This window comes from Epinephelus fuscoguttatus, linkage group LG8 (assembly GCF_011397635.1).
Source record: "Epinephelus fuscoguttatus linkage group LG8, E.fuscoguttatus.final_Chr_v1".
Lineage (NCBI taxonomy): Eukaryota > Metazoa > Chordata > Actinopteri > Perciformes > Serranidae > Epinephelus > Epinephelus fuscoguttatus.
Genome location: NC_064759.1, coordinates 37,503,652 through 37,531,592, shown reverse-complemented (window position 1 = coordinate 37,531,592; position 27,941 = coordinate 37,503,652). Strand labels below are relative to the sequence as shown.

The 27,941-nt window shown below is 40.3% G+C and overlaps 1 protein-coding gene and 1 long non-coding RNA gene across 2 annotated transcripts in view; one reads left to right on the top strand and one right to left on the bottom strand.

The window, feature by feature from the left end:
• Positions 1-64: 64 nt before the first annotated feature.
• mc5ra (melanocortin 5a receptor) overlaps positions 65-27,941 on the bottom strand; it is a 33,905-nt gene continuing 6,028 nt past the window's right edge. Inside the window, exons 2-5 of the mRNA XM_049584367.1 lie at positions 18,285-18,489; positions 16,825-16,931; positions 5,488-5,676; positions 65-3,030 (exon numbers count right to left, since the gene is read on the bottom strand). Of these exons, the coding sequence (XP_049440324.1) occupies positions 2,460-3,030; positions 5,488-5,676; positions 16,825-16,931; positions 18,285-18,431 (1,014 nt within the window). The 5' untranslated portion in view covers positions 18,432-18,489 and the 3' untranslated portion in view covers positions 65-2,459. The remainder of the gene's footprint in view (positions 3,031-5,487; positions 5,677-16,824; positions 16,932-18,284; positions 18,490-27,941) is intronic.
• On the top strand, positions 7,764-27,178 carry LOC125893612 (uncharacterized). Its single transcript, XR_007449904.1, has 3 exons — positions 7,764-7,781; positions 10,465-10,560; positions 27,109-27,178. It is a non-coding gene; the product is annotated as an uncharacterized LOC125893612 (long non-coding RNA).

Below are 27,941 nucleotides of genomic sequence, written 5' to 3'. Positions count from 1 at the left end.
GATAAGAGTGAGCGACTTTATAAAGATGCGACCAAGAAGAGGGACATCTGGGACGCAATCGGGCGCACCCTTGGCATAAGTGGTGAGTGTTTTTGTTCATGGAGATAAGATGCTTATGAATAGTCAATGCTAGCTGTTATGCTAACTAGCATTATCTCACGTAGCTAAACATGAATGACAATTGTCTCGCCTCCTTATGATTATTATCACCACTGTTCACGGACCAAAATTAGCACCATTTAACGTTACCAGCTGAATGCTGGTGAAATATGCAAGTGGCTGGTAGATTTGCTGCACTCATCCCTCCCCTGCCGACCGTACCGAGCAGTGTGTGTTTGGCATAACCTAGCAACACAACGATATCGTTCATTGGTGTGGATGCTGCCATTGTTATCGTTATAGTTAACGTTACAGTTATCTTTCTTGGTGTGGATGGCCCTTTAGACATCGTTAGCTGTCGTTAGCTAACGCTGGTCACTCACCAAGACACCTGCCCAGTTCTCCACTGGTTCTCCTCGCACCACAGCTCTATTTCTCTCCTGTAGCCGTTATTTCTCCTAACCCTGATAGGAGGAGGAGGCTCATAATTATTAGCCTGTTCTCTCACAAAAACGACCCCAAAAGTCACTGTAGTGTGTATATGTTTTTGTTATTTGTTTTAATCGAGTTTCTACATCATTTTCCTACACATTTATTCACCATGGTCTCCAACCTGCAAGTTGGGCTTACATCTCTAGCTAATGTTAGCTAAAGTTAGCCTAATGTTAACTCCTAGCTGTGTTGTTCATTATGTCACCTTGTTTGCTGGGAGTTCATTAGCCTACTTTGTTCTAATTTTGTACTTTGGTGATCGTACATCATTGTTGGCTGTTGTCCAAAGGGCTCTAGTTAAGCTAACGTTAACTTCTTGAGTTTAGCTTCATTAATTTATCTGTAATCGCAGAGATAACAAAGGTTGGCAAACATTATGCTGAATGATTCAATGTAAATACTGTAGCACCGAACTACGGAGAGACACGCTTGGTAAAGATGGTAAAAAGGCCGTTATCCTTTTCTCATATTCTGAGCCAAAAACCTTAACTTCAGTGGCACTTTAACTTGTTGTCTTTGATGGTGACGGCAACGAGATGCAGCTCACAAGCGTACACTGTGACCTGTAAATTTTGCTTGTAATTTAAGCTTTCATCAACCTTCTCAACAATAAAATGATGAATATATCCCTCCAATGCGTAGTTTAGGCCCTTTTGGTTACTTATCAACGACATCTGATCATTATGTCCCCAAAAAACATCAATTGCCTCCTGCGAAATGACGTGTACTGTGACACCTGCCATAGCGCCGGTCACTGAATGTTGATAGTTTGTCTGAGTGAGTGGAGGGGGGGCATGGCTTAGTCATAGGTCAATTAAACACTCCTTTTCTTTTACTAGCGTGGGGTGGTTATACATTTTGACAAATGAAGTCCTGTCTCAATTACATGCCTGGTCTGGTTGCCAAGCAGTTCATTTTTCTTTATAGAAGTTCTTTGAATGAATAAAACTGGGTTGTTGGCTACCCACTGGAGCTAACATTGGTATACAAATGCACAAGTTTAAACTCTTGTCAATATGGAGATGCTACACAGCTACATCCTGCAAATTGTCCATGGTTTTAACGAGTCCAGCAAGTTCCTCCAGAGCTAAAGTATAGTTAGGCTTCACCTCTAGCACTCCGATTATCAAATTACGTTTGTCTTTATTCATCAGTAAAAACTGAATCATACAGTGACACACAACTATTTTTGTAGAGTTTTCTTTTGTGTGACCATTTTAATGATAGTGCTATCATTAAAATTATTTTGCAAGAGCACAGTTACTGCTGGCTTAGCGCCCCCCAAGACAACTGTGGTTGGTTTAAAGAAACAAAAACCAGAGCGTTTTCCCCCTACAGCAGAAAAGATAATCAATGATTCCAGACCTTTCTCTATATCTTACACAGCGCTGTGGAATTAGGTCTGGCTACGCAAGACTATGCTCATGCCAGTAAGTATATAAGTGCTCTTACGTAACAGCATTTAAGATTTACTAATGATAGTGATGAAAGAGGAAATTTCCTCACAAAGTGCGATAAAAGTTCACATATTTTACAAAAGAAAGTCAAAGGAAAAGGTTAAAAGAAATGTCAAATGAAATGAAGGGCACAAAATGATACATGATTGTAAATGGAAAATAATGTACCTAATAGCGACTTTGTGCGCATTCCGGTTACATTAGGAGATAGTAGTTTAATTTTCCTTTCTACTGTGAGGGTCCTCTATCCGGTTCATACTGGACAGAAGACTCGACTATACACTGCACTGGCTGATAGGTGCAATGAGCCAGTTCTGTGTGTATTTTTAATCTCTTATGGTTATGCTCCAGTGTCAGACTCAGTCATTTCATCCTGTACATCCTGTCGTTGGTGTTCTCAGTCTGCATCTCTTAGTACTTATCCGTCAGAGTGCAGATGCTAGTGCAGGCATTTCTCAGGCTGTAACAACAGATGATCTCCTTAAAAGTCTTCCTCATCTCCTGACTCCTGAAGGCATAGATCAGCGGGTCAATCACAGAGTTGCACATGATGAGGATGAGGTACATGTTGAAGTGGGACATGAAGCACACGCAGTAGAGGTTCCGCGGACATGAGATCATCAGGATCAGGTGGAGGAAGAAGGGAGCCCAGCACACGATGAAGATCCCCAGCAGGATGGTGAGTGTGATGGCCCCTTTCATGCTGGCCCGCTGGTGGATAGAGTTGTAGCCAGGGAGGGCGGCAATGCGCTTGACATGTGAACGTGCCAGCATGAACATGTGGCTGTAGAGGGAGGCCATGATGAGCAGCATGGCAAAGAACATGGAGACCAGGCAGATGATGACAGGGGTGGTGTCTGAGTAGATGATGAAGACGATCCCGCAGCCTGTGCAGAAGGTCCAGATTCCCCCAATGATGCAGCCGGCTCTCCTCACCGTCATAATGTTGTGGTATCTCAGTGCATAGAAGATAGTGACGTACCTGTGGAAATTAACATATTTTGATTTCTCAAGTAACCTAAGTAACCTACAGTATGACTTTCTGCCAACTGTCCCTCGCCACTGAAGAATTGCAGGAATCAATGAGGGCAGAAACCTTTTAGATTTTTACAGAAGTGAAAGTATATCCCTTTGCAGTCACTGGAGCTACTACTGTGTCACTTTATTGTACAGGCCCTGTTCTAAAGCAGTACACGTACTATGTACCTACGAATTTGTTTGAGTTTTTAAGAGGTACATTTTGGAAAAAGAATGGTCAAAATTTAAACTGCAGAGATCAGGATATTCTAACTCCCTAGTAGTGGATAAACTCCCAAAACAGTGGATCCTACATTCCCCATAATGCCACTCAATAATTGTTTTCGGATCAAACTGTTCTGGGGACTCTCTGAGAGGAACTGCCCACTGGGGCGCTCCCTCAAGAGCTACAAACCTTCTGGTGCTTTTTTACTGTTTGCAGTTCCACCGCTAATAGGAACGCCACAGAATTTAATGTAAGCTGGTTAGCAGTTGGTAGAGCAACATCACTTTTGCTTTGATGAGTCAAAATCGTTTTGTATTTCCCTTGTTATTTGTATGCTCAGTAAAGCCTGGACTTCACTGTCAGTCCATTTGTCCATGTTTTCTTCCATTTTTTCGTTATGAGTTAGGGCTCAATATTTCAGGCTGAAAGCTGATACACGATATATATCTATCTTGCTACGAAATAGGCTACATGTTCAGTTGCAAGCCAAAGCCACATTTAAGATGTTACAAGCACTATTATAAAAACACACTGCGATCGAAATAAAATGCAAAGATAGTTTTTTTCCACCCTGTTTAAAAAAAAATATACAGCTGCACTTCGTGTAAATGAAGAAGTGTATAAAATAAATAGCAGGGCTGTATGTTAACTTTTTGCAAAAAGCACTGGAGCTACAGAGGTTTAGAGGTTTGAAGCACAGGCCACAAAATCATAACATGATTATAAAAGTATCAAGTAGGCTTAAATCCACTGTAGTTAGAAACCATTAAAAATCTTTGTGGCGGGTGTTAAACAGTGGTTTTCCATGGCCTTTCAAATGAATCTAGTGCTGGAAAATGATTTGAATGTTTTTATCTCTTTAGACTATTAATCTTATTTATGCACAGAGCATTAACAGAGAGGCAGAGGGAAGGAAGGAGCAAGAGACGCTTTGACCAGGTTATGTATGTTTTGTGTATGAAACGTATGTGTTGTCACTGCATTTCTTCTTTAAGCAGACAAAATAGACTACAACTATCAAGAAGAATGGCAACGTACTATGACTCAACTCACACAAACTAGCAACGCAGTGCTGAATTGCACGTGTGCTGCTATAATTTCATTCATCTCACAGACTGATTTAGCGTAGCAGGTGCAACATATAGACTGATGCTGCACTATAGAAAATTAACAGAAGACCGATTTAACAGAGTCTCTCTTCGTGTTGCTGGAGAACTTGTGAGTGAGTGAGTAGGGTAAATCTGTGCCGAGAGTTTCAGAGGGGAGAGATGCACATTGGTATGCGCTATGTAATGCAACTTATATCAATATAAACGTATTGTCTGACAAGTATTGTCTAAATTTATGTCTTGCTTGAAAATATATTGATATATTGTACATAGTTGTTATATCACCCAGCCCTATTACAAGTTTATGTTTTTTGTTGTCTGTTGTTTACATGGCTAAAACGTTTTTTTAAAATGGCAGTTGCATTGGCTGTGATTGACCAGTCACTTACATTACTCATGGTTCCTCTTGTGTTGGGGGAGTACCTACCTACCTACTACTAAATACGAGCTTAAAAAGTCCCTGTTCTAAGAACTACAATCATTCTAGTTCTCTCGGTTCAGACACACTCACAAAAAACACAAGGGTTCTTATAACTATTAAAAAGTTCCCCGCCCCAAATATGCCCAATAGCATCTTACTTCATACCATTGCTTCCTGGTAAACAAGCAAGTTTTTTTTTTAAAAAATAGTGCAGTACAGATAATGCAATAGAATAATTAAACAGTTTTCCTGTTAAAAAGTTTGATTTCACCAACAGGAAGATGAGATAACATTGGTGACATCACCATCATCAGGGTTATTTTACCATTTTTGACAAAGCTCCTCCAGAACCACAATGACATTCTACAACAGTACTCACCGGCTGAGGAGCACTTACCATGACGAATAAACTTAACTTTAAGACCCCTTTCAGAAAGAAACAGAAAATTATGTGGAAAATTGAAGGACACTCAGGCTGCTGTTGTTAGATAATTACACAGCACTGCCTTCATTTTAAGAAAACCTTGTGTAACTTATTGTTTTATGTAACATTTTCATCAGCCAAAACAAAAAAGTGACTTGTGAGAATATTGTTATTAGACATGGATTTCAGGATGGAGATAAAAGTGTTTGTATCCAACCGTATACACCTCCCTCCATCATTACCTGTCCACAGCTATGGCCAGCAGGCTACACATCGATGCCACCACAGAGATGCAGATCATGGAGTCAAACACGTTGTCCATCTGCCGGATGAAGTGATCCTCCACCACCAGCTGTCTGTTGTTGAGGAGGTAAATAATGATGGTCTCCCAGGCGTTGGACACACTCACCAGCATGTCCGCTACAGCCAGACTGCAACAACCAAACAAGTTAGGTCAAGCTTAAATCATAATGACAGATGTTCACAAATGTTTCTGTTTATGTACATTCTTGACACTCAAGTGCCAGGTCAAGACTCTAGTCCTAAACATTTGGAGTGAAACAATTCACAAGGCACTCACACCTAAAGACCTTTTCCACACCAGGGGCGTGATGAATAAACATCATGAAAATGATAAATACTGACTGCAAATATTTTTGCATCAAAGCCGCTCATACTGACAGCAAATTTCAGAGTTTCAACACTTGAATAGATTTGTCAACAGCAATGCAAATTTGCAACAACTACCAGGATCCTAATGACCCAGAGCAGCGTCTGGCAGTCTGTCTGAGGTAGTTGTTGTATAGCATAAGTTGCTGTAAGCAATTTTATTGTGTTTCCTGAGTGAATATGAGTTCCCTCTGGTAAACAGTTACATAGTATATATGTCTAGGTCTTTTACTGTGAATGGTAAGAACAGAAGGAGTGGACCTGGTATTTGCTGCCTTTGTCAAGGTTAAGAGGAGTAATAAGTATAAGTAATAAGTTTGCTGTCTGGTTCAGATAAAAGAGCGTCTGTGTTGTTGTTTTGTAATCCTCAAGTGTAAGGACAACGTGATTAGTTGATGTCTTTTTTTGTCACGGTGCAATAGACCCTGGAGTATAAATGCCTAAAATGTCAAAATTTTGAAACTTGGACACCAACAGAGAGACAGTTGGCGCTAAAGGAACGCTTTATTTGCAAATTTTGTGCTAATTTGCATGAAGTTATCAGACAACGTTTTAAGAAGTGATTTGCTAACATAGCGTAGAAAGGAGTTGGGGTTCTCTGTCACATTATCTCACATCTATCTCACAGACAGGGTATACCGTTGACAGGTTTGCAATTCAAAAGGAAGAGGATATACGTTACTAATCCCAGAGGAGAAATTCAATTATTTAATCTGTTGTCATATAAGCCTACACACAGGCCTGAAATACACACGCATGCACAAACAGGACCTGTACCTGCATTAAATGGAGAGATATCAGAGCGAGGGGGCTGCCTTGGACAGGCATCCTGAGCAGTTGGGGGTTCAGTGCCTTGCTCAAGGGCACCCTAGCAGTGTCTAGGAGGCGAAATGGCACCTCTCCATCTACCAGTCCATGCTCCATACTTGGTCTGTCTGGGGACTTGAATTGATGACCCTATGGTTCTCAAGCCAAGTCCATATGGACTGAGCTACTGCCAATCAGCCTGACCTGCATGTTTTTAAACAGTGATCCAGAGGAAACCTGTAGGCAGGGGATGAAGTCGACACAGGAAAGTCCCAGCCACCCAGCAGAGAGGAACCTTAAACCTTCTTGCTGTGAAGGGACAGCAATAACAACTCTACTACCATGCCAACCTGTGTTAGCATGCCAGCATTTGATAATTTGTATCATGTCATTTTGACCTCATGATTGTACTGGGTAAAATTAGGATTCATACTTAGATGTAGGGATGCACCAAAATGAAAATTTGTGGCCGAAGCCGAAGCCGAATAATATTAAATGCTTGGCCAAATACAGAGTACCGAATACCGAATATTGTTTTTTTAGTTTTTCATTAGTTTTTGCAGATGAACCCCCTCCAGATTAGTGTTGTCACGGTACCAAAATTGGGACCCACAGTACGATACCAGTGAAAATATCATGGTTCTGAGTAGTATCAGGATACCACAGCAAAAATGAGGCAGATGTTCCTTTTGTCATTTATGAAAAGATAAATGACTTTTCTATAATACATCAATGATATTTCAATGGTATAAATTACTTAATGACTTATTCATACTTCAAAAACAGCATCAATTAGTGATGAACATGGGGGGGATCAAAATAAAATAAATAAATAAAATAAGAATCAACCAGCCACCCTCCTCCCCTTCATAAGTAATGAACAGTCCCTAAAGTGCGGCGAGGTTTGTGGCACAACCTGCCACAAAGACAGAAATGTGAAAGGCTCGTTTCTCCTCTGATACGCCACATACCTGTGTGCCGCCATGGCTCAGCTGTTCAGGTACTTTTGGGCAGTCATGACAACAAGTTATTCACCTGGAGCCGGACTTCTCCGTCGCCGGTAAGCCGTAATCATGCGCCGCCGTATTTGACAGGAATACGTATTCCTGTCTGTGTCTGTGATCCCCGTTCAACCCACAACCCCCCGTTTCTGCTGCTGGTCGAAATCTGTACTCACACAGCGTGTTGAATGATTTATTTTGCCCGCACAAAACTATTTTTAGTCGCAAATGCGAGTGCAGTGACGGATGGAGTACAATATCGCCTCACTGCCATCATTTTACTCTGTCCGTCACCGCATGCTGTTTGATTGCGTTATCAAAACACGCCGCTATTATTCAGCCTTGCTTTTAACTTATTCCATCGAATACCAAATGTGTGTTTTTTTTTAATATTCGGCCGAATATATTCGGTTACCGAATATTCGGTGCATCCCTACTTAGATGTGAGTCTTTTCTAAATTCAGTTCAAATTCATCCAATATGTGTTGACATTTTTCCCTAGACCACATTAATGGCCTGACTTATTCCCAAATTATGCCAACAGAGTCAACCCACTGGCATGGCTAAAACAATAAAACAAGTGGAGTTATCTATTTTCCGAGAAATGAAATCTCTAAAGAATCACGGAAAACAACATTAAAGCGTTACCTCCTTGTTGACCAATAACTTGAACAGGGACCTGAATGTCGGCTCTGTCTCTTGTCAGCTGAGACTCTTTTGCTTTGGTCTTGAAGACGGGATGTTAGGGCTTTCAAGTCACAAGGCTCAGATCCAAATAAAGTCTCCAGTAATTGGTGTTAAAATTGAGGTGCAGGCCATTTTTATGATTACGTGAAGATTAGTTATTAAAGTTGTTACTTGTGACGCTTAGTCCAATTCTGGCAGGTCATAAGACATGTCATGAGTCTACATGTCTGCCAGGTGGAAGTGCAATGGAGAAAACAGGAAAATCAAAGTGTGTTTCCATGAACTACATTTATGTAACTCTGAGCGGAGTAAAAGATTATACAATCAAAAGAATCTCAGAAACTTTACAGGTTGACCATGGCATTTTATTGTTTCACTTGTAATAAAAAGATGTATGTCTTTATGTTCAGGAATGAATTTGTTTCCTCTGTAAAGATATACTGTGTGATATTTTGAAGGGAGGGAGAATAAGCAAAGACAGATCCTGGATCACATCTTTTGTGTGCAATCTGTTTGTCAAGCTCAAGATGAGCAAATTAGCTTCACCTTCATAAGCCCACTTTGTTTCCTCAGGCGCGTGTAGTAATGACTTTATAAAATGTAAATGAGCTTTTTATTTTAATATGTGTACATAAATTACATGCTTTGCAATTAAAACTCATTATCTCCCATAACACAAGTGGCTGGCACAGCCTCCACTTACACACACACACACACACATAGAAACAAGCTCATCCAGAGGGGTGCACCATGAAGCAATATTGGTGGGCTAAGAATTTTGAACCTACTCTTGCTTAGCTAGACTTATCTCCACAGCACGGTGTCCATGCTAAGGAAAGGTCTTGAATGACTGATTATCTCTCTGCTACAAGGGGAACAAACACTCTGAGTTGTTTTTGTTTCTTTCAACTGATCACAGACATCTTGGGCAGCGCAAAGCCCAGCATGCAGCGACGGTGCTCTTGCAAAATAGTGTTGGGGGTTAACTTGTTTTGGTGGAACACTTGCACACTGGGAGGAGAGCACTGTCATTAAAGTGGCTGGCTGTGCAGATCAATAAATATCATGAGTGTCTTGCAAGTCAGAGTCTGAGCTTTTCTGAGGTGTGTTCACATGTTGTTTTATTTGTTGTAGATCTTTACAACAATTCACAGAACGAACAAAAGCAGTTATGCCTTATTACACAATCCAAATCTTCATCAAAATTTGCCATTTTTAGTGTGTAAGTTGTTAGCTCACAGGTTGTTGTTGCTTTTTCCCAAAGCAAGGGTGATTTGGAAACACTAACACACAGGTGGTAGAAGGAAGGGAGAATGTCGGCTGAAATCAGCACCAAATGGCAGGTTCACAGCCACAGTCTACACGCGGTGACTCAGACATATTGAGCCGAAAGCCAGCGTTTTCATTGTCAAGGCAGATACCTTTTGAGCAATATCTCAAAAACAGTCTAGACCAGGGGTCAGCAAACTTTACTATTAAAAGAGCCATGTTTGATAAAAAAAAATAAACAAAGATCTGTCTGTATCTGCCAGACATATTTGAGCCTGATAATGAAGGTATTACAGTCTATTAGGCCCAAATTATCCTATCAACATAACTAACAGGTCTTAATGAGCATTCATTATGTTTTACCACAAGGTGGCTCCTCTGTAGTGGGCTATTTATGATTATATGGTACTTAACTTTGCAGCGTTAGTGGTCAAAGTAAATGAATATGTCAATGCATTATTAAATTCTGTAATTTCCTCTGAGACATTTCCCTTTTTTTGGATTCGGAATCCATAGCTAGACTAGCAAGGGAGACTCAAGACCAGCCACTGAAGTTTGGCAAAATTTGGCAAAAAAGGAAAAGGCGCCAGGCCGTAGACGTATGACGCACATTCTAGTTGATGAAATGTTAAAATATTTTTTAGTTTGGTGTATAGGCTACACACAATTGAACAATTACAAAAGAAGAATGTAAGAATCACTTTAGACCCACAACAATGGTATATGAATATTAGAGAATGTAAAATAAATTAATGTTATTCATTGTCACATAACTTTTTGTCAAAGCCACAGGGAGCCACTGGAGAAGGGCTAAAGAGCAGCATGTGGCTCCGGAGCCATAGGTTGCCTACCCCTGGTCTAGACTGATAAAGAACACTACAGGTAAGAGAGGAAAAACATGTAATTTTCATTTTGGTATGATCTGCCCCTTTAAATTTGTATCTAAACCCATTTTTGGGAGTAGTTACCAAACCAAATTTGAGATAGCACATCAAATAAGTAGCTTTCTTAATCTCTGCATCTAATGAGAGAATGGCCATGTGAGAGGTCCACTCCCACACACGTATTAATTTCAACACCCTCCTGGGGCCATATTCACAAACATTCTGAGAATATTCTTAGAAAGCTCCTAACTTAACTCAAGGAGTCCTAGCTTTGGAGTGATTTAGCAAAGTTCTCAGAGCAACTCTGAGCAAGGAAGGGACAAAAACCTTTATCTTGGTGAGGAGGTATGGTTGACCCTGTTGCAAGGCACGATGCATTCTTTTAACAGATGTGATTGGTTGTCACAGACATGCGCTTTTGTCAGCCTGCAAGGTGTGGACACCCAGTAGAAATAAAATGAATTGCTGACTGTGAAAGTGTTGGTGTGATCACTCTGCTGATGGAAGGTTTAGACAGACCAAAGTCATCACAGCTGCACAGTTGCATCTTTCCAGTTATCCAGTATTGTGATCATTTTATTTCTGGTATTTCTGGTATTTTCTGGCTAAAAGAGGTTCAAGTGGTTTATCTTTGAATACTTTGTAAATATCAACTGGAATCCCATCAGGACCTGCAGTTTTTCCTCCTATCATATTGATAGTGGCATCAGAAATTTATAAAGCATCTAAAACTTCAGTGACATGCTTTAGAATAATTTATTATGGCAGGAATACAAAGTCCATCCAAAAACTCATTCTGTTTTTCCAAGTTTTCTGAGGATTCAGATTATTTGTATAGGGGTAAAAGTCTCATTAATCTCCTGAGGATCCTTTGATAGTGTGCCACTTCGAGTTTGAAATGCATTAATTCCCCTGTCTGCATCCAGTTCCTTAATGTGCCAAGCCAACAATCTCCTATTTTTTCATCCAGATCGTAATAATCTGTCTACACTGATTTAGACCTTGGTTTGGACTATTTTCTGCTTTTGATGTGGACGTCTTTTCATATTGGGCATTGAGAGACATTTATTCTTCTTTTATTGTCATAGAGTCATTCCAGAAAACCTTTCTCTCTCTAACTTTTGATTATTCCTGTGGTCAGGATCAATTTTCAGTTTGTGTTTGTTTGTTTGTTTTTGAGCTGCTATAAGATATGATAATGCCTCTGAGGTACGCTTTAAATGCCTCCCGTCTGACAATAGCAGAGATCTTATTCGTACTCATGTTCATCTCAATTTGTGACTCTATAAAAGGCAGAAAATTGGATCAGAAAGCCATCTCAGATGAAAAATCCATCTAGGAGTGGCTTTAAACAGCTTTGGGACTCTGTAGTGGTAGAGCGGTCTGACCATAGTATACTATTTTAATTACAATCTACCACAGAGGAAAACGTAGAGCCGGAAACTAGAAAATAATCTATGTGTGAGGGGAGGACTAACAAGAAAATTCTAGTTCACCAGGGTTTAAACTCCTCCAAGGATCACACTGATTCAGATCATTAAAGTACTGTAACAGCTTCTTCCGACATTTCATGTGAGAAGAGCACACCCCAGGTGAGCGGTCCAATATAGAAGCTAAAGTGCAGTTGACGTTGGCTGCCATTAGAGCTTCCCCTGGGAGAGAAAATACATTTTCACGAAAATTTGGGGTTAGGAGCATTTGGGGCATATGCACTGATCATATATCTATATATATTCCTAGATTGTCCATCCTAAAGGGGACGGATCTGTTAATCAGCAGCATCACCCCACATGTATGAGATACTGTAAGTAAGAGACTTAAATGAATTGCTCTGGCGGCCAGCTCCTCTTTATCTTACTGATTTCACCTGACAGTAGATGGGTTCCCTTTCATTACCAGGGTGTCAAATAGCGACACTTGGTCATGCTCCTCTGTGTCTCATAGCAATGCCCAGGGCATCATTTTCTTTAGACTTTAGACTGAGCTGTGTGGCTTGAAACATCACTCTGCATTCATTTCTTTCTTAACGGGAGCTACTTGGTATGTAGACTAAAATGTTTTTACTTTGCCATTCATAGGCTTTAGTGTCAATATCACACGTTAAGAGGCATGACAATGTGTTGGTATTTGATGCCCTGGTAACGAGAACAGGCTGGGGGTTCCTGAAGATACACCATCAATGATTTAAGTTGTTAAATCCTACTAACAGGGCCTAAAGTTACGCTGGATTTTTAGGTGCATTTTTGGTATCCATAATGGATGGAAATGTTGAAATGTTTAAAAGACACTGAATATTCTTCATGGCTTTGAATGTTGCAGTTATATACAAATACCAGAGTGCAGTTTCCAGCTAAGGAAATGATGAGTAATCTTAGGTAATAGGGATTTTTCAGATATGAACACAGCCCTGCTCCACAGACACTGCTGCTTTAAAATATTTAAAGCCTAATAACTTAGGCTCGTCTGAGGAACAGACTGTGCTTTGAACACATCAAACATTAAGTGCCTACACTTTTGCCAATTAACACAAACTGAGCGTGGTGATATACTCTGTAAAGTTAGAGAAAGTCTGCATTTGTCAGACATAGAAAACAAGTCAGTTAATCAAGACATTCTGCAGACATTTTCAGAAAAAGCCTCTGTCTAAGACTGTGAAGGACAACAGAACACAATTTCATTTTCAACCTCTCCCAGATCACATAGGTGACACTTTCGATTCCCCTCTGGAACTCAGTGGAAGCAATGAGTTTCCACTGTCAGAGAGTGTGTGCCACTGTGTATGAGTGTGTGTGTCTAACATCTTCCATAGGTGTGTGTTTTGTTTATAAGAATTCCGTTTTTGAGTAAACCCCCCTTCGTCCATTCTTTCTACTTACCCTTAGAAGCTGAAAAGCAAAGTTAAAGTTGAGTCTTCAAATTGTGTCTTGCCACTGCAAAGTCCGTCCCTGACAGTGTTTATCCAAACACAGGCCCATAAGCCGACCAGCCATCTGGGTTTCCAGATCCTTAATTAATGTCTCTACACTTAAAAGGTCAATAAATAAGCATAATATCCCCTTGTGAAACAGCCTAAATTTAGTATTGTAGATTAATCCAGAGTCGATCTTCATGGCTCATGGGAATTTAACAGCATCAAAGCGCTTTCTTTCTTTGAAGAATTCTGTGGACAGGTCTTGGAAAATCATGACACGGTGGTCTTCAAATATGATCGCGCCCTTGCTCCTGGCTGCCTGCATGACTCAGATCTTGTTTTAAAAATTTAAGAACTTTGTTGTCATGACTTACAGAGCAAAGGATTGCAGCACATCTAGTAGTCTACAACTGCAATGCGCTTTTCATCTTTCTCTAGGAGATTCACCGGTCTGAGATTCAAGTAGCGATTCCTGTTTTGTAGATCATCTATTTTGAAGGTCACTCGTGTGTTTTATGGACTGTGATGCTGTTCTTGACACCACCAATCCAATCTTCTGCTTGCTCCAGTTTCCATGAAAGATCTTTGAAGTCTGACTTGATTCCATTTATATGGAGCTAGAACAGTCTCAAAATGAATAAATGCACACAGAAATTAATAAATGCACAAAACAGGATTCACAAATGTATTTGGGGATTTATGTAACTCAAAACACAAACACATTTTCAATGCACACAAAAATATGTTTCATTCTGTATAAGTAAAAGAAAATCCACATATAAGAAGTAATTTTTATAAACATATTTGTGATGCACACACAAATATTTCTTGTTTTAAATATGCGCAATTGAAATTCACAAATATATGCATGTAAAAGTATTTGCAGTTTTCATCAGATACATATTTGGAGGTTGTTACATTGATATATGAACTGTCGAACCTGCATTTACAAAGTGCTTTTAATTTGTAAACTTCCCTGTATTTGTGTGTGCGAGTTTTGAGACCCCCCTGACGTGACTGGATTCACAAATGCATTTATATATATATATATATATATATATATATATTTAAAAAAATCCCCAAATACATTTGTGAATCCTTTTTTGTGCATTTATTCATTTCTGTGTGCATTTATTAATTTTGAGACTGTTCTAGCTCCATACATTTACTGCAGTCAGAACTCTAAAATTTGGAGCCAAGTAAAACTGCTGCTACTTCCAGCTGCAGTTTTAGTTTTGCATGAGTACTTAGCTTGGTAGCATCTTCCTCTGTTTCATCTCGCCTGTCGAACTTGTTCTGAGCATTTTTTGGATAACCTGAAGCAGTTTTAGCCTGTTTGGTTAACATATTAAGGTCCCAGATACACTCAAACTTGGCTTAAAAAGGAATTGTTGCTTTTAATTCAGGATTACTGTTTAATTTAGCCAATATTGATGGAGAGAGTATAATGTAATGCAACCACTAAGCTCTGCACCATAGCCATGCCACAAAATGATAATAGTGCCAGTTATTATTAACTCTATTTTAAACAGCATATCATCTGTTCATTAAAATAATGATGGAGGTACAGCAGCTGCTTTGAATTATTCTTTTATTCATGGTCCTGGTTTGCTGAAGTCCATTTGACACTGCTGGTATTGCAGCTAATGGAAAACTGATAAAAACAAAACAAAACAAAACCCAATGGATTAGCCTAATTCATTTCACTTTGATTTGGCAAAACTAAAGCAATTTTGACATGTTTTATCATGGGACAGTGTCATACATAAATGCTGTTCATGAGTATAACATTTAAATCTGCTGCTCAGGTTTAAAGTTAAAGAGCTGTAGAATGTGCAGCTGTGTTGCTGGGTCTGAAGTGACTGTCGAGTATCCAAATTAAATCTAACTTTACTGAGGCTGATGGTGAGGTAGCTGCGGCTGCCTCAACATCAGTGTTTTGGACTGTAACAGAGTTTAGTACAAGAGGCGTGTTTAATTCATGCTAAATAAAATTACAGTATGACATGTTGGCAAGAAGAGTGGGAGAAACAGTGGGTGCACTAAGGGCCCACAGCTCATTTCAGCCTGGGGCCCCAATAGCCCTGGAATAGGCCTATCTTGTCTCAAAAAGACACTTAGAAATTGGTCTATGCATTTGTTACCTCTAGGCTGGATTGCAATTCTTTATTATCAGGCTGCTCTAACAAGTCTTCAGATACTCTCCAGCTGATCCAGAATGCTGCGGCACATGTACTGACGGGCAGTGTCATCAAGATACTTTGAAAATGTGAGCTAAGCTCCCAGTTACTCTACATCAAAATAAAGTTTCACTACATTAAAGGTATCTCCAGATAAATGTATCAAACTAAGCTATGAGAAAATATATAACTGTATAATATAACTGTAGTATAATATTATACAGTCTATGGGCAAGACACATCACAAAGTGCATTGTAGCCAGGCAGAGACAGAGTAGGGCGGGTCCTACCAAGAAAAGCCGATAGTGAAAGCAGCAAGCAGGATAAACTGAAAGATTAGTATGTGATGTCATACAGAAGTGCTTGCCTTCATCTACATGCCTTGGTGTGGTGCTGGCGGCAGTCACATTACTTATCCTCAGTTTTATTATCCTTATTTTTATCCAGACCTCTGCAGAAAAAAAAGTCAGCTGCACTTCAGAGTACTACTTGGTTAATAAATCAACTTCGCTACTGAAAAGCTATTTGAAAGTAGTGACGTTACCACCATGCTACTGAGAAATGTAGTTAAGTTAATGACGTCGCTACTTGTAGTGATGCTTCTGCTCAACACTGCTGATGGGAGTTTATAAAAGAGATCATATTTCTCCTGTTTTAGCTTCTCTGCACTGGCTCCCTGTAAAATCCCCCCAGAATAAATTCCTTCTCCTCACTGACAAAGCTCTGAAGACCTCATAGCTATGTCATATCTTCGAGAGCTCATAGCACCATATTATCTCAACATAACACTGCGCTCTGAGAATGCAGGTTTACTTGTTGTTCCTCCTTATCATGGTGATCTGTCCTGTATACACGACATGCGTGTCTGTCCGTCCTAGAAAAGGATTCCTCCTCAGTTGCTGTTTCTGAGGTTTCAAACTTTTTTTTTCTTTATAGGGTTTTTTGGGGGAGTTTTTCCTTATCTGCTGTGAGGGTTTAAGGACAGAGGGGATGTTGTATGCTGTAAAGCCCTCTGAGGCAAATTGTGGTTTGTGATATTGGGCCTTAGAAATAACAGTGAATTGAACTGAACTGAATGCAAAAGCATGAAAAAATACACTCCATTAAGACTGTTTTGAGCATATGATGTTATTATATTTGATGGTGTGTGTTCTACAGCTGAACCATTCACCTGCAGACGAAGAAGTACATGGGTGAGTGGAGGTTCTTGTTCTTTATGATAGCTGTGATGACCAGGATGTTCTCCAGCAGGGAGATGATACCGAGGATGAGAAAAACCTGAGGACAGTAGAGTACAGTGTGAGATCAATCTGAGGGCTGATGGGATAAATAACAAGAAAGGAAAAAGGAAGAAAGAAATAGTACTTTGCAAAATTTTGAGCATTTTTTCAGGCTTTTTTTTCTGAGGAACACTGTTATGTGTTTTACCTCACCAGGACTTTAAAACTAGGGCTGCACGATATATTGTTTGAACATTGCCATCGCGATGTGCGTATGTGCGATAGTCATATCGCAGGACATGCGATGTTTTCTCTTAAGAACATGTAAACTTTTGTTTTGCTTCAGAAAAGCCGCTCTAAAGCCCCGTCCGGTGCTCCTCTCCGCTCACCTGCTGTCTCTCTCTCTCTCTCTCTCTGTCACTCAGCAGCCCCTCCCCCTCTCATGCACACGCTGCAGTCACACACCGAAAATGAGCGACATGCAAGAGGGAGAAATGTTAAAGGAGGATTTATGCCTGGTACACACTACACGACTTTTCTGCCCATTCTGAAAGTCAGTATGTCACATTACACGATTGTGGAGTCATAAAATCGTGCCATGACTTGGCCGACAGACATGTCACACTACAGGATGGTACACACCAATTATCCCCCGGTTGTCTTTCGCGACATGTGTGATGTTATCGGGTTATTCTTGTCCTATTTTTATTACTTTTACTGTCATCTGAGTCACTGTGTCTTTTCATGTGCCAGCCCAAATATTGTTGTAGTCACCTAAAAGCGTCAGCAGATGGCAGGAGCTACATTTGAAGTACCATACACAAACATACCAGCTACTGTATCCTCCACAACCAAGTTCCTACAAATGTTTCACAATAAAAGCCTATTTAGAAAATGGAGGGATTCTCTCAGCCGAGGTTATAAGGGGCTTTTAATTTGAAACAAGTTCAGGAAGTGTTGAGTTTGAAATGACGGCGTGGTGCATTAACTTTATCAAGGCAATTGGAGCGGATAAAAAGTAAAAATATAAAAACACAGAGGGATTAATAAATAACGGACCATCTATAATGTAGTCTGTTTCAAATGAAGCTGGTAGCCTATGTAGTTGTGCTGAGTAAAAGCCCCTCCATTATTTTTTAATTTTCGTACTTTAAGTCATCTGGTGAAAATTCTTGTATTTTTTGACATCGCAATATATATTGCAAAAAATTAAAAAAATATTGCAGTGTCAGTTTTTTCCAATATCGTGCAGCCCCATTTAAAACTCTTAAAATGTACCAATATCAGAGCGGTAAATCACTCTCATGCCAAAAAGGTTAGTGGAATAGTGTAGTAATAGTGAACGATTTAATGGATGTACTGTAACTCAATTTGTTAAGAAATGAAACAAATCAAAACATCCTGTTCATACCTCGACAGCAATGTGGACCTGCTCGCATGCTGCAGGTTTAGAAGTGGTGATCTTGTCTGGTAGCAGCGGAGGTGGCACAGTGTAGTTCTGGTGGTAGGAGTAAGCCCAGGTGGAGTTACCCAGCAGCATCTCCTCAGACAGATTCATCTCTGCTGTGGCTCCGGTCCAGATCACTGCTGCTTTATGTGCACATTTTTCAAGCAGGCTGCAAAGGAAAACAAATGTTTTGACTGTGTCGCTCAGATATAATGTTTTTGTGCCTTATTTTATTTTATTTCAGCAAAACTGATTTCGTTAGTTTTCCCTCAACTCTTTTTTTTTGTGCTAAAAGGCTGAAACACCCACTGACGGTGGGGTGCACAGCTGAAGATTTGTCCGAACAGCTCAAACATCATTTAGCGGTTTTCTCCAAAAACTCCTCCACTCAAGTCAAATGCAGTGCAAAAAATATAGACTGTCTCACTAATATTGCATTGTCATGTAACAGCGTTGCCGTCCATGTTGACCTCCTGTCAGCTCATGTCATTCACATACCTTGCAAACCATTTCACCGGGGAAATAAAAAGGAACTACAAATCAATCAATCCAGTACACAAACAAATGCAGGACGCACAATAAAACTATTCACCAAGCTTGGGGACTCTCAACTGGTTACTTAGCAGACCCTCTGTAATAACAAGACATGTTGTCTTAATGTTATGTGTTAGTTAGCATGCATTTAGCTAGCATTTAAAAGGTTCTGGTCAGCAAATTTGGTTACTTCTAGATGAAACCAGGCAAGCTATTCCCCCCTGCTTCCAGTCCATATGCAAAGCTAATAGGCAAGAGGTAAATCTTCTAATCAACAGTAACTCTCACTTGCTTGTTTAAGACTAGATAGGTCCTGTATTACTTCTTTTATTAAAACATATTTATATTAATAATTATGCGTCTGCTTTATCAATTCAACCGATCAATTTCACATATACATACTGTATATTTTACATTCATGAACCCCCCTCCTTGAGAATGCTGTTCATTAACATTGTTCAATAGTTCAGCATTCAACAGTATTCTGCACTCTAAGCTGGTCATTAGGCTCAGAGGCTTGGGACTCAACATCACCCACTGTGACTGGATCCCGAGCTTTTCGACAGGCAGGCCTCACACCCCTCACCCTGTTCACGCAAAACTGCATGGCCATACACAACTCCAACACAGTTATTAAGTTTGCTGATGACACGACTGTCATCTGTCTTATCACCGGCAGCAACGAGACAGCCTACAGAGAGGGGGTCAGAGCTCTGACATCTTGGTGCTGGAACAACAACCTCCACATCAACATCAGCATAACTAGGGAGCTGCTTGTGGACTACATGGAGAGACAGAAGCTGTTTTTAGATAGGAATTGTGCAAATTTGTAGGAAAGCCCAATCAGTCTTTTTTCAGCATTATATGCAGTATAAAAGCAAAATCGGGGAGTGCGGCAAAATGCCTACCTACTTTTGTATACAGAATGTGCCTTTTTCAGGGCAATGGGGGGCGTGAGCAAGTGACAAAACGTGTGGCTCAGCGTGTGACGTAACTAGTGATGTGGGAGGGAAGCCGCGGCTGGTCAGTCTTTCGGCGATTCTCTCGTAAGTCTGCCCGTTCCTCACCGTTCCTGTCATCTGACGGTTAATGGCCTCTTCGTTTGCGAGGGCAAGGAGGCTGCGCAATGCCTTGTCTCCCCAGTTGCTCATCTTTACAGTGTCTGTCAGGTCTGCGTTTCCCTCTTGCTACTAGCTGCTCGCTAATTCCTGCTATCAGCTGTTTCCTGTTTATCCACCACCACCAGTGGCTCGCACGTGTGGCGTCATCAGCAACTCTTCCCACAAGTCTTCAACAGCCGCTCCTGTTGCGGAGGGGCACCTCGGTCTGTTTAAACTAAAGAGTTCCGCCAATATGACTACCCTACCAAGTGGAAAATTGGGCACCTCAGATCAACTCGCCAGTCCGGCTCTGTGTGTCTAAACGCTCGCAGCTGGCCTGCAAAACAGCCCAACATTTGCGGAAAATCTGGCAGTGTAAAAGGAGCTAGAGAGAAGGGCACAACTCCCATCTCAATCAATGGGACTATTGTGAAAAGAATCAGCAAGGCAATTTCCTCAAGGTTCACAGCAGTGAGGACATGACCTGGACTCACCACACAGACATCATCACCAACACTGCGTGAACAGCGCCTCATTTTCCTCCGCAGGCTGAGAAGGTTCAACACAGACTCCAGGATATTCTGCAACTTTTACAGGTGCACCACCCAGAGTATCCAGACCAGCCGCATCAACACCTGGTATGGCAGTTGCACCATGCTCAACTATAAGGCATTACAAAGGGTTGTGAAAACTGCACAGCAAGTCACGTCAGGATGATGCTGGCACCCTCTACACCCAGCGGTGTAGGAAGAAAGCCATAAGGATTATCAAAAACCCAAATCACCTCAGCCAAAAACTGTTCTGCCTGCTGCTGTCTGGCAGACAGTACTGCAGCATTTGGTCCCGCACCACCAGGCAGCCTAAGAGATAGGGTGAGGAGCTCGGACATCTGGAGGGAGCTCGGAGTAGAGCCGCTGCTCCTTTGCGTCGAAAGGGGTCTGTCGAGGTGGCTTGGAGGGAGGGACTACATATCTCATTTGGCCTGGGAACGCCTTGGGGTCCCCCAGGAGGAGCTGAAGAGTGCTGCCAGGGAGAGGGATATCTGGGGTGCTTTGCTTGGCCTGCTGCCCCGGCGACCCGGCCCCGGATAAGATAGATGGATGGATGGACCACTAGGCAGCTTCATCCCTCAGGCCTTAAGATTGTTGAACTCTTGAGCTGTGGTGCACTTGACTAAATGGCATTGCCTCCTGTTTTACTTTTACTGTAAGCTGATTTACAATGATAACGATGATGATGAACAACATACAAATCTGTCAGCTCAAAATTAGTCAGACCGTTGCAGATGTCAGATAAGTTTTATAAACAGTGGAAAGTAGTCTGAGAGTTCTAGGAAAAAATATTATCACATAAAATGAACTAAAACAGTCACCAGCATCAAAAGACAGCATTCAATTCATGTCCCAATTTACGCTAGTGAGACAAATTAAGACAAATTGAAATTTAATCAAATTGGCACCAACATTTGTTTTCTCCTTTGGTTATGAAAGAAAATATTTGAGGAGCTCTGGCATAACATCGTGAATGGGACACAGGAAAGACTCAGTGTTAAGATCCAGGCCTCAGCTGATGAGATCAGACTGAAGAGCTTTAACTCTCCCCTGCAGGCAAGCGCTCTGCCTGTTTCTCTGGAACAGGAGATCCACATGACTAACAGACCCTCTGGTGATGTTAAATGAGACTTTGTGGGTTGCTTATACATTTGCAAAGAAGTAGTACAGTGTAGATATTTTTGCTTATAAATTCTTTAAAATCATGTGGTGCATGAGGCGTTTCTAGGACAAGAGCTGCTGCCAAGCTGAACAAGAAAAAGTCGACACACTGAATGGAAAAGACATTCAACATATAAGCAACGTTAAGTGATTTTAATCCTCCATTATTTCATCGCCACCCCTGTTTGGACTGCAGTCTGTCACATTTGAGCAAAATGCCATTATCCAAATCCTATTATAAAGTGACACTGTAAGCTTATTGGGTACAGTAATTAACCTTTGCTGCATGGCTAAATGAAAAAGGCATGACAATTTATGTTTGAGAAGTCACTGCTGTTATGAATGCACTTTGAACACAATAATTGCAGGAAATATGAATCGTATCAGCATAATTGGAATTTAATTTCTCCAGTGCTAATAGACAAAGAAGTTATCTTAAGTTGTTCAAAGACAAGAAGCAATTACTGTGACTAAAAAGTGTATTTATGTTGGAACTATTTACAAGTGCCAATGCCATTCAAATCACAGTAGCTGGAGCAATTATTGCCATAATTTACTTCATAGTCTATAGACCTTTTCATTGCTATTCGGTTGCTAGGAGAACAGCTTTGGTCCTGTCAGCTATACTGCATCGACAAACACTGCCACAGGAAATACAAAGGAACAGGAGAAACATTTGTGCCATCAAGTAAGAAAAGGTCTATAGTCTTGAGTATATTAACAGTTTCTCACATCTGTTTATTATCTATTAATATCAGAATCATATTATATCCCCCTCAAATATACAGAAATGTAATAATATCTGTCTATCCCATTGTAATAACTGAAAATATGTCCATATTTAATATCCTACTTGCTAATCTTTTCCATATATAATCTTGCAAGATAGCAGGAAATAATGTTCTTGGCCATTTGTCAAACTACACTGATGGAATTAGGTACTCTAGATCTACCATTTCAAGAAATTAAAATCATTTGATACTTTCTGTAAAAATGGAAATGAAATGGCAACCTCTTTTCATATAAAGATGAAAATGAAACAAGTATTAAATGGTGCTATAATTCAGTCTGGATCTGAAACCTACAGAAATGAAACATCAAGTACAAGTTCAAAAGATGCTTTGAAAAAGTGAGACCAAATGGTTCTGCGTGTGTTCAGGTACATCAATTAGCTTTTAGGATTAAAAGTTTGGAGTTTTTTTTTGTTTTGTTTTTCCAAACTTTACCTTAGTATATCAGTAAGCCTCAGTATATCCTCTTTAGTTGAGTTAAATACAAAAACCCTTTCAGGATATTCTTCAAAATATAATATTAAAGACTACTTGTCAGCTTGAGACAGAGCTACGAGTTAACACAGCACAGCAGGGAATTCGTTGCATCAGCGGCACTAGATTTGAAATCGTAGGTGCATGACTCACAGAATGGGCTCAATCAAAGGTAAGGACTCTTCAATCAGTTTTTTTTTTTTTACCTTTATATATATCAAACAACACATACGCATGTATTTCTGCACACTACCTTGCTACCTTGTGTCAGTCTACAGGTTACCTCAGGCCAGCTACTCTACTTTATCCATATGTTTCCAGTTATAGTGCAACCGGTAAAATAAAAGGCTGCTAACAGTCAAAAATTTTGCAGTGAAGTATCCAAGCTACCTTTTTTTCCATTTGTCATCTTCTGACAAACATTAATAGTGTGATTCAAATGTAATCTGTGGAAATATGTTCATATTTTCAGTGCAAAGGTTGTTACAATGACCATTAACGTATGCTAATTACCAGTGTTCTGAACTATTAATTACATTAAACATCAAAGTGGAGTGATACATGTGTAGTTAAAAGTCCTGGTGTTACTGTTCTCTATATCAGCACTCATGGTATGCCTCTTGTCCAATCAAATTACTTGGTCGGAGATAAATGTTGTATAATAAATATTACTTAAAATAAAAGGAGCCTACATTTAAATTAGCAAAGCAATTTAAATGTATATAACAGCTGGAAATTTCTAGCTGTAACATGTTTCCTTGTGCTTTTGTATAATACTCAGTAGTGGTAGTTTCCAAACAGGGTTTTATGTGCCCCAGCTTCTGCAACTGCTGGGAACACATAGATAGTGGAGTAGCTCAGCTAATTAAACAAAACAAAACAAAGCAAAAAAAAACCCCACAGAATATAGGATTTAATACAAAGAAAATTTGGCAACCACACACATTTTCTATCAATATAATGAGGAAATGTTGTTAATCAAATTAAGTGTTGCAAGTTGCAGAATGATGAGATTGAATATATCTGTAAAATGTACATGAGATAGCCTTCAGTCTGCTCAGTGACTACAGCTTTATTAAATGTTATGAATTTAGATGCTCACAGCACTTGGGAAACATTGTGGTCTTAATTTATCACATAAAAAAACTAAAATATAAAATTAATATTAAAGTGAAGGGGCGGCACGGTGGTGTGGTGGTTAGTACTGTCGCCTCACAGCAAGAGGGTTGCCGGTTCGATCCTGGGCGTGGGAGCCCTTCTGTGCGGAGTTTGCATGTTCTCCCCGTGTCAGCGTGGGTTCTCTCCGGGCACTCCGGCACATGCAAATTGGGGGATAACTCTAAATTGTCCGTAGGTGTGAATGTGAGCGTGAATGGTTGTTTGTCTCTATGTGTCAGCCCTGTGATAGTCCGGCCCGCCCGATGTTAGCTGGGATAGGCTCCAGCCCCCCGCGACCCTCAAGAGGATGAAGCGGTTAGAAGATGAATGAATGAATGAATATTAAACTGAAACCATGATCTAACCAGAGTTTCTTGTTGCCTTAACCTAACCACAGACAGGATGCTAAAAAAACAAAAGGTTGGTGAACACGATCCAGCTTGCAATTACATTTGCTGCCACAGTGTAACAGGGAAAACAGTTTAGACCACTTATCCACTTGTCCACTTATAATTCTAATATTATAATTAATGTGGTTAGATAACATATTTACAATCCATTCAGAAGAACACATTATTGGTGGTGTCAGCGAAGGAGTACTTGAGTTTGTCAGTTCGACAGTACATGTTGGGGACGACTGCCTTATGTTTTTATATTATCTATGGAAAGAAAGGATCAGGGTGGATCTGCTGTGACAGGAAGCTTTGGTGAGGCTTTAGACAGCTTCACCATCTCAAGCATGGAAATGAATAAACAAGTAGCAAACTTGCAAAATCTCAAATAAAGATGGAAACTGACCAAAAGCGACACAGCTTTACCTGTGGGGGGCCTTTTATGATAATGCGTTCCCATCCCAGCTCATCAAATATCGCCACTTTATCAGTATCTAGGTATTACGCACTACGTATCCCTCTGTGTTTGTTGTTGACGTTCCCTTGTGCAACACAAGCACGTGGTTAGGTTTAGAAAAAATCATCCGGGTTTTGCTTAACATTGACACGGGAAGTGTACAGCTGCCTCTCGTGTGAAAGTCCAGGGTTTTGTTGGACCCATGCACCTACCCGCCCACCTACCCTATATTACATTGTTACCAGCAGCATTTCAAGGTTACTCCCTCCAGTAGTGTTATAAACTGACGCACCTTTTGCAATGGTATGATACACCACCTGCCAGTGTATCATTTAAGCAATATCACACGAGAGGGAGTGATGTTGTACTGTGATATCGACCGAATCACAGCCGTGACAATATCACAGTACAATATCACGAGCTCAAGTGTGATATTGCTTTTATGCAACAGTTCAACAGTTAAATAAGCAAGGCTGATTAAGAAATGTTGAAAAATGAGGACAAAATAAATAATTTAAGCATTTTATTTGTCTTCCGCCAACAAAAATAGTTCCCCCAGGACTCCGCTGTCACCGTTGCTATGTAACGCAGACATGGTGCACCAGGCACTTACTCTTTATACACATTTATCAGCACGTTTCCATTAATTGTGCAGCCGGTGAAATTAGTCTGTGGTGACTGCATGGTGGACTGTGGCTTCACAGGCACAGCCGACTCTGCCTTCTGATCTGACAGTATGTTGCTTTTCTCCAAGTCATTGAGCTCCGCTGATGAAACACTGACAAACCTGGATGTGTGCTCAGATGGATTCAGCTTCTCCTCTCCCTCATCTTCCTCTGATGACCATTCATAGTTCAATTCAAAACTTATTTTAGGAAATAAATCCATATATTTGGCTGTTTGACAGTGGATGAATTAATTAGCCTACAACGCAATTGCTGACCTAACTGACACTAACCGTCAGTTTTGATTTGATTGTTGATTGCAATCAGCTGTGAAGCGGAGTGATACATACACAGTGAAATAACCGTGATGTTGTACTCCAATATCATCACGGTTTTACTGTCTCTCGACCAATCAGATTGCAGGGCCGGAACTAACTGTTGTATAAACCACTGCAAAAGCTGTCTTTTGGTGTTTGTATCTGAACTGAAATCACTGACCTAGCGGCAATGACAACAGGCTGTTTATGTAGGCATATGTAACCAGGGGCCCGTTGTCTTATAATTTAACCCAGCTGAGATAATGCAAACTATAGAGGCAGTAGCTGCAAGTAATGACACTATGAAGCCCACTGTTAAAAGTACTGACTGTGACAAACCTCAGCAACCTCAGCAATAAAGATGATATACGAGGGTCACTTTTTTCTTCAGACTGCCTTATTTTTCAGTGAAAATCCATGAATCCACATTAGTAATATGATGAAATCATTTCACATTCATAACTAACAGAGCGTGTTGGAAGATGTCAAATCATTTTTTTATTCTACATTGTCTTTCACATCAGTTAATTTCAAGAACAAGAAAACATCTTGATGGAACCAGTGTTGGATTTCCTGTTTGTTTTGTTTGAAATCTTCTTCATGCTTCATAAGACAGGGCTCTCAATTTTAATGGAAACAAATTTGAGAATCTTTTGGCTTAGTGTTTGTATTAGCTGAGGAGTCAGCAGCACAGCCCAGAGTGACTGGAGGAGCATATATCTGTTGAACACACTATACTCAGTGTTCTATATTTGAGTCATATGCTGATTGTAGCCACCTGTACTCTACTGTGGCGTGTTTACACATGCAGATGTCTGTTTCCTTTTGCTCTGATCTGACTTGTGTTGCTGTTTGAAGATGTGATGTCAGAGACGGAGGGCGCGTGCAGCACATGATGTGTGGCTGCTCTGATGTGAAGATGTAAGCTATTGTACTGTGTAAATTATGCTCTCAGTTATGATCAATGCACGATTACGTACCTAACCACCCTGCATTCTCTTGGCACAATTTCTACAGTTCATTTGAATAAAAGCCGTAGGCTTGCCTGTGTGACTGATAGTGTGTTCACGTTAGCACATCTCCTGCTACAACCACACGTCCTCACCGAGTTCAGCTGCTGTGATCCTTTGCTCCCTTCTTTTGTCCTACTGTCTCTGTTTTTTTCTGTTCCCTCTCTCTGTGTCCCAGGGGGTCAGCTATTGACTGGGATCTTGTGCCACGGCTACAAGACAGAAAGGAAGACCCTCACTGGACCCACTTGGAGCTTCTGACAGCTAATGATCACCTGACTTTGAAATCCCACCATGGATGCACACTATCCACATGGTGTCTGAAAGGAACATGTGAACACAGTTTTAAATTGTGACGCATGCAGACTCTTTATTACTGTGAATGTAAAGGGTCCCATTGTGGGCTAAAACAGTATACATGAATGGCTGCTATATTACTGAGCATATTTCATTGTTAGGAGGTTACTTCAATATTTATGAAAGTGAAATCCACATAAAGGGGATAGTGTCACAACTGGATGTTTGTGTACCTTTAGATGTGCTCTACATTGTTCATTCAAAGAGCAGGACAACATCAATTATGCACAGTGAAAAAGATGTAATTAAATCTAATCACTTGGAAATGTTAATCAAACCAAAACAACATTCTGTAAGCCTGCACTATTTGCATTTTTATCACAATATATGAAAAGACATGATGTCAGTGCTGTATATTTTCATAACAAGCAGGCTGGTCATATAGCAGAGTCAAGTAAAATTAGCCATTAAACAAAATAGGCCACTGATATGATCTCAGTAATGTGTCCTAGTTTGCCTAATATAATCCATTTATGATGCGAATATTAACAATCTTATTAACTACGATGAATAAATCATGATGCAGTTATCAGTTTGATCAGCAAACAAGTTCTCACTCCCAGCTCATCAAATACTGCAGCTTGGTCAGCGGCTCGGCACTTCAAGCTATGATGCTCTAGGTACCAAATTGACGTTCAGGGACAGCCTGTCAAT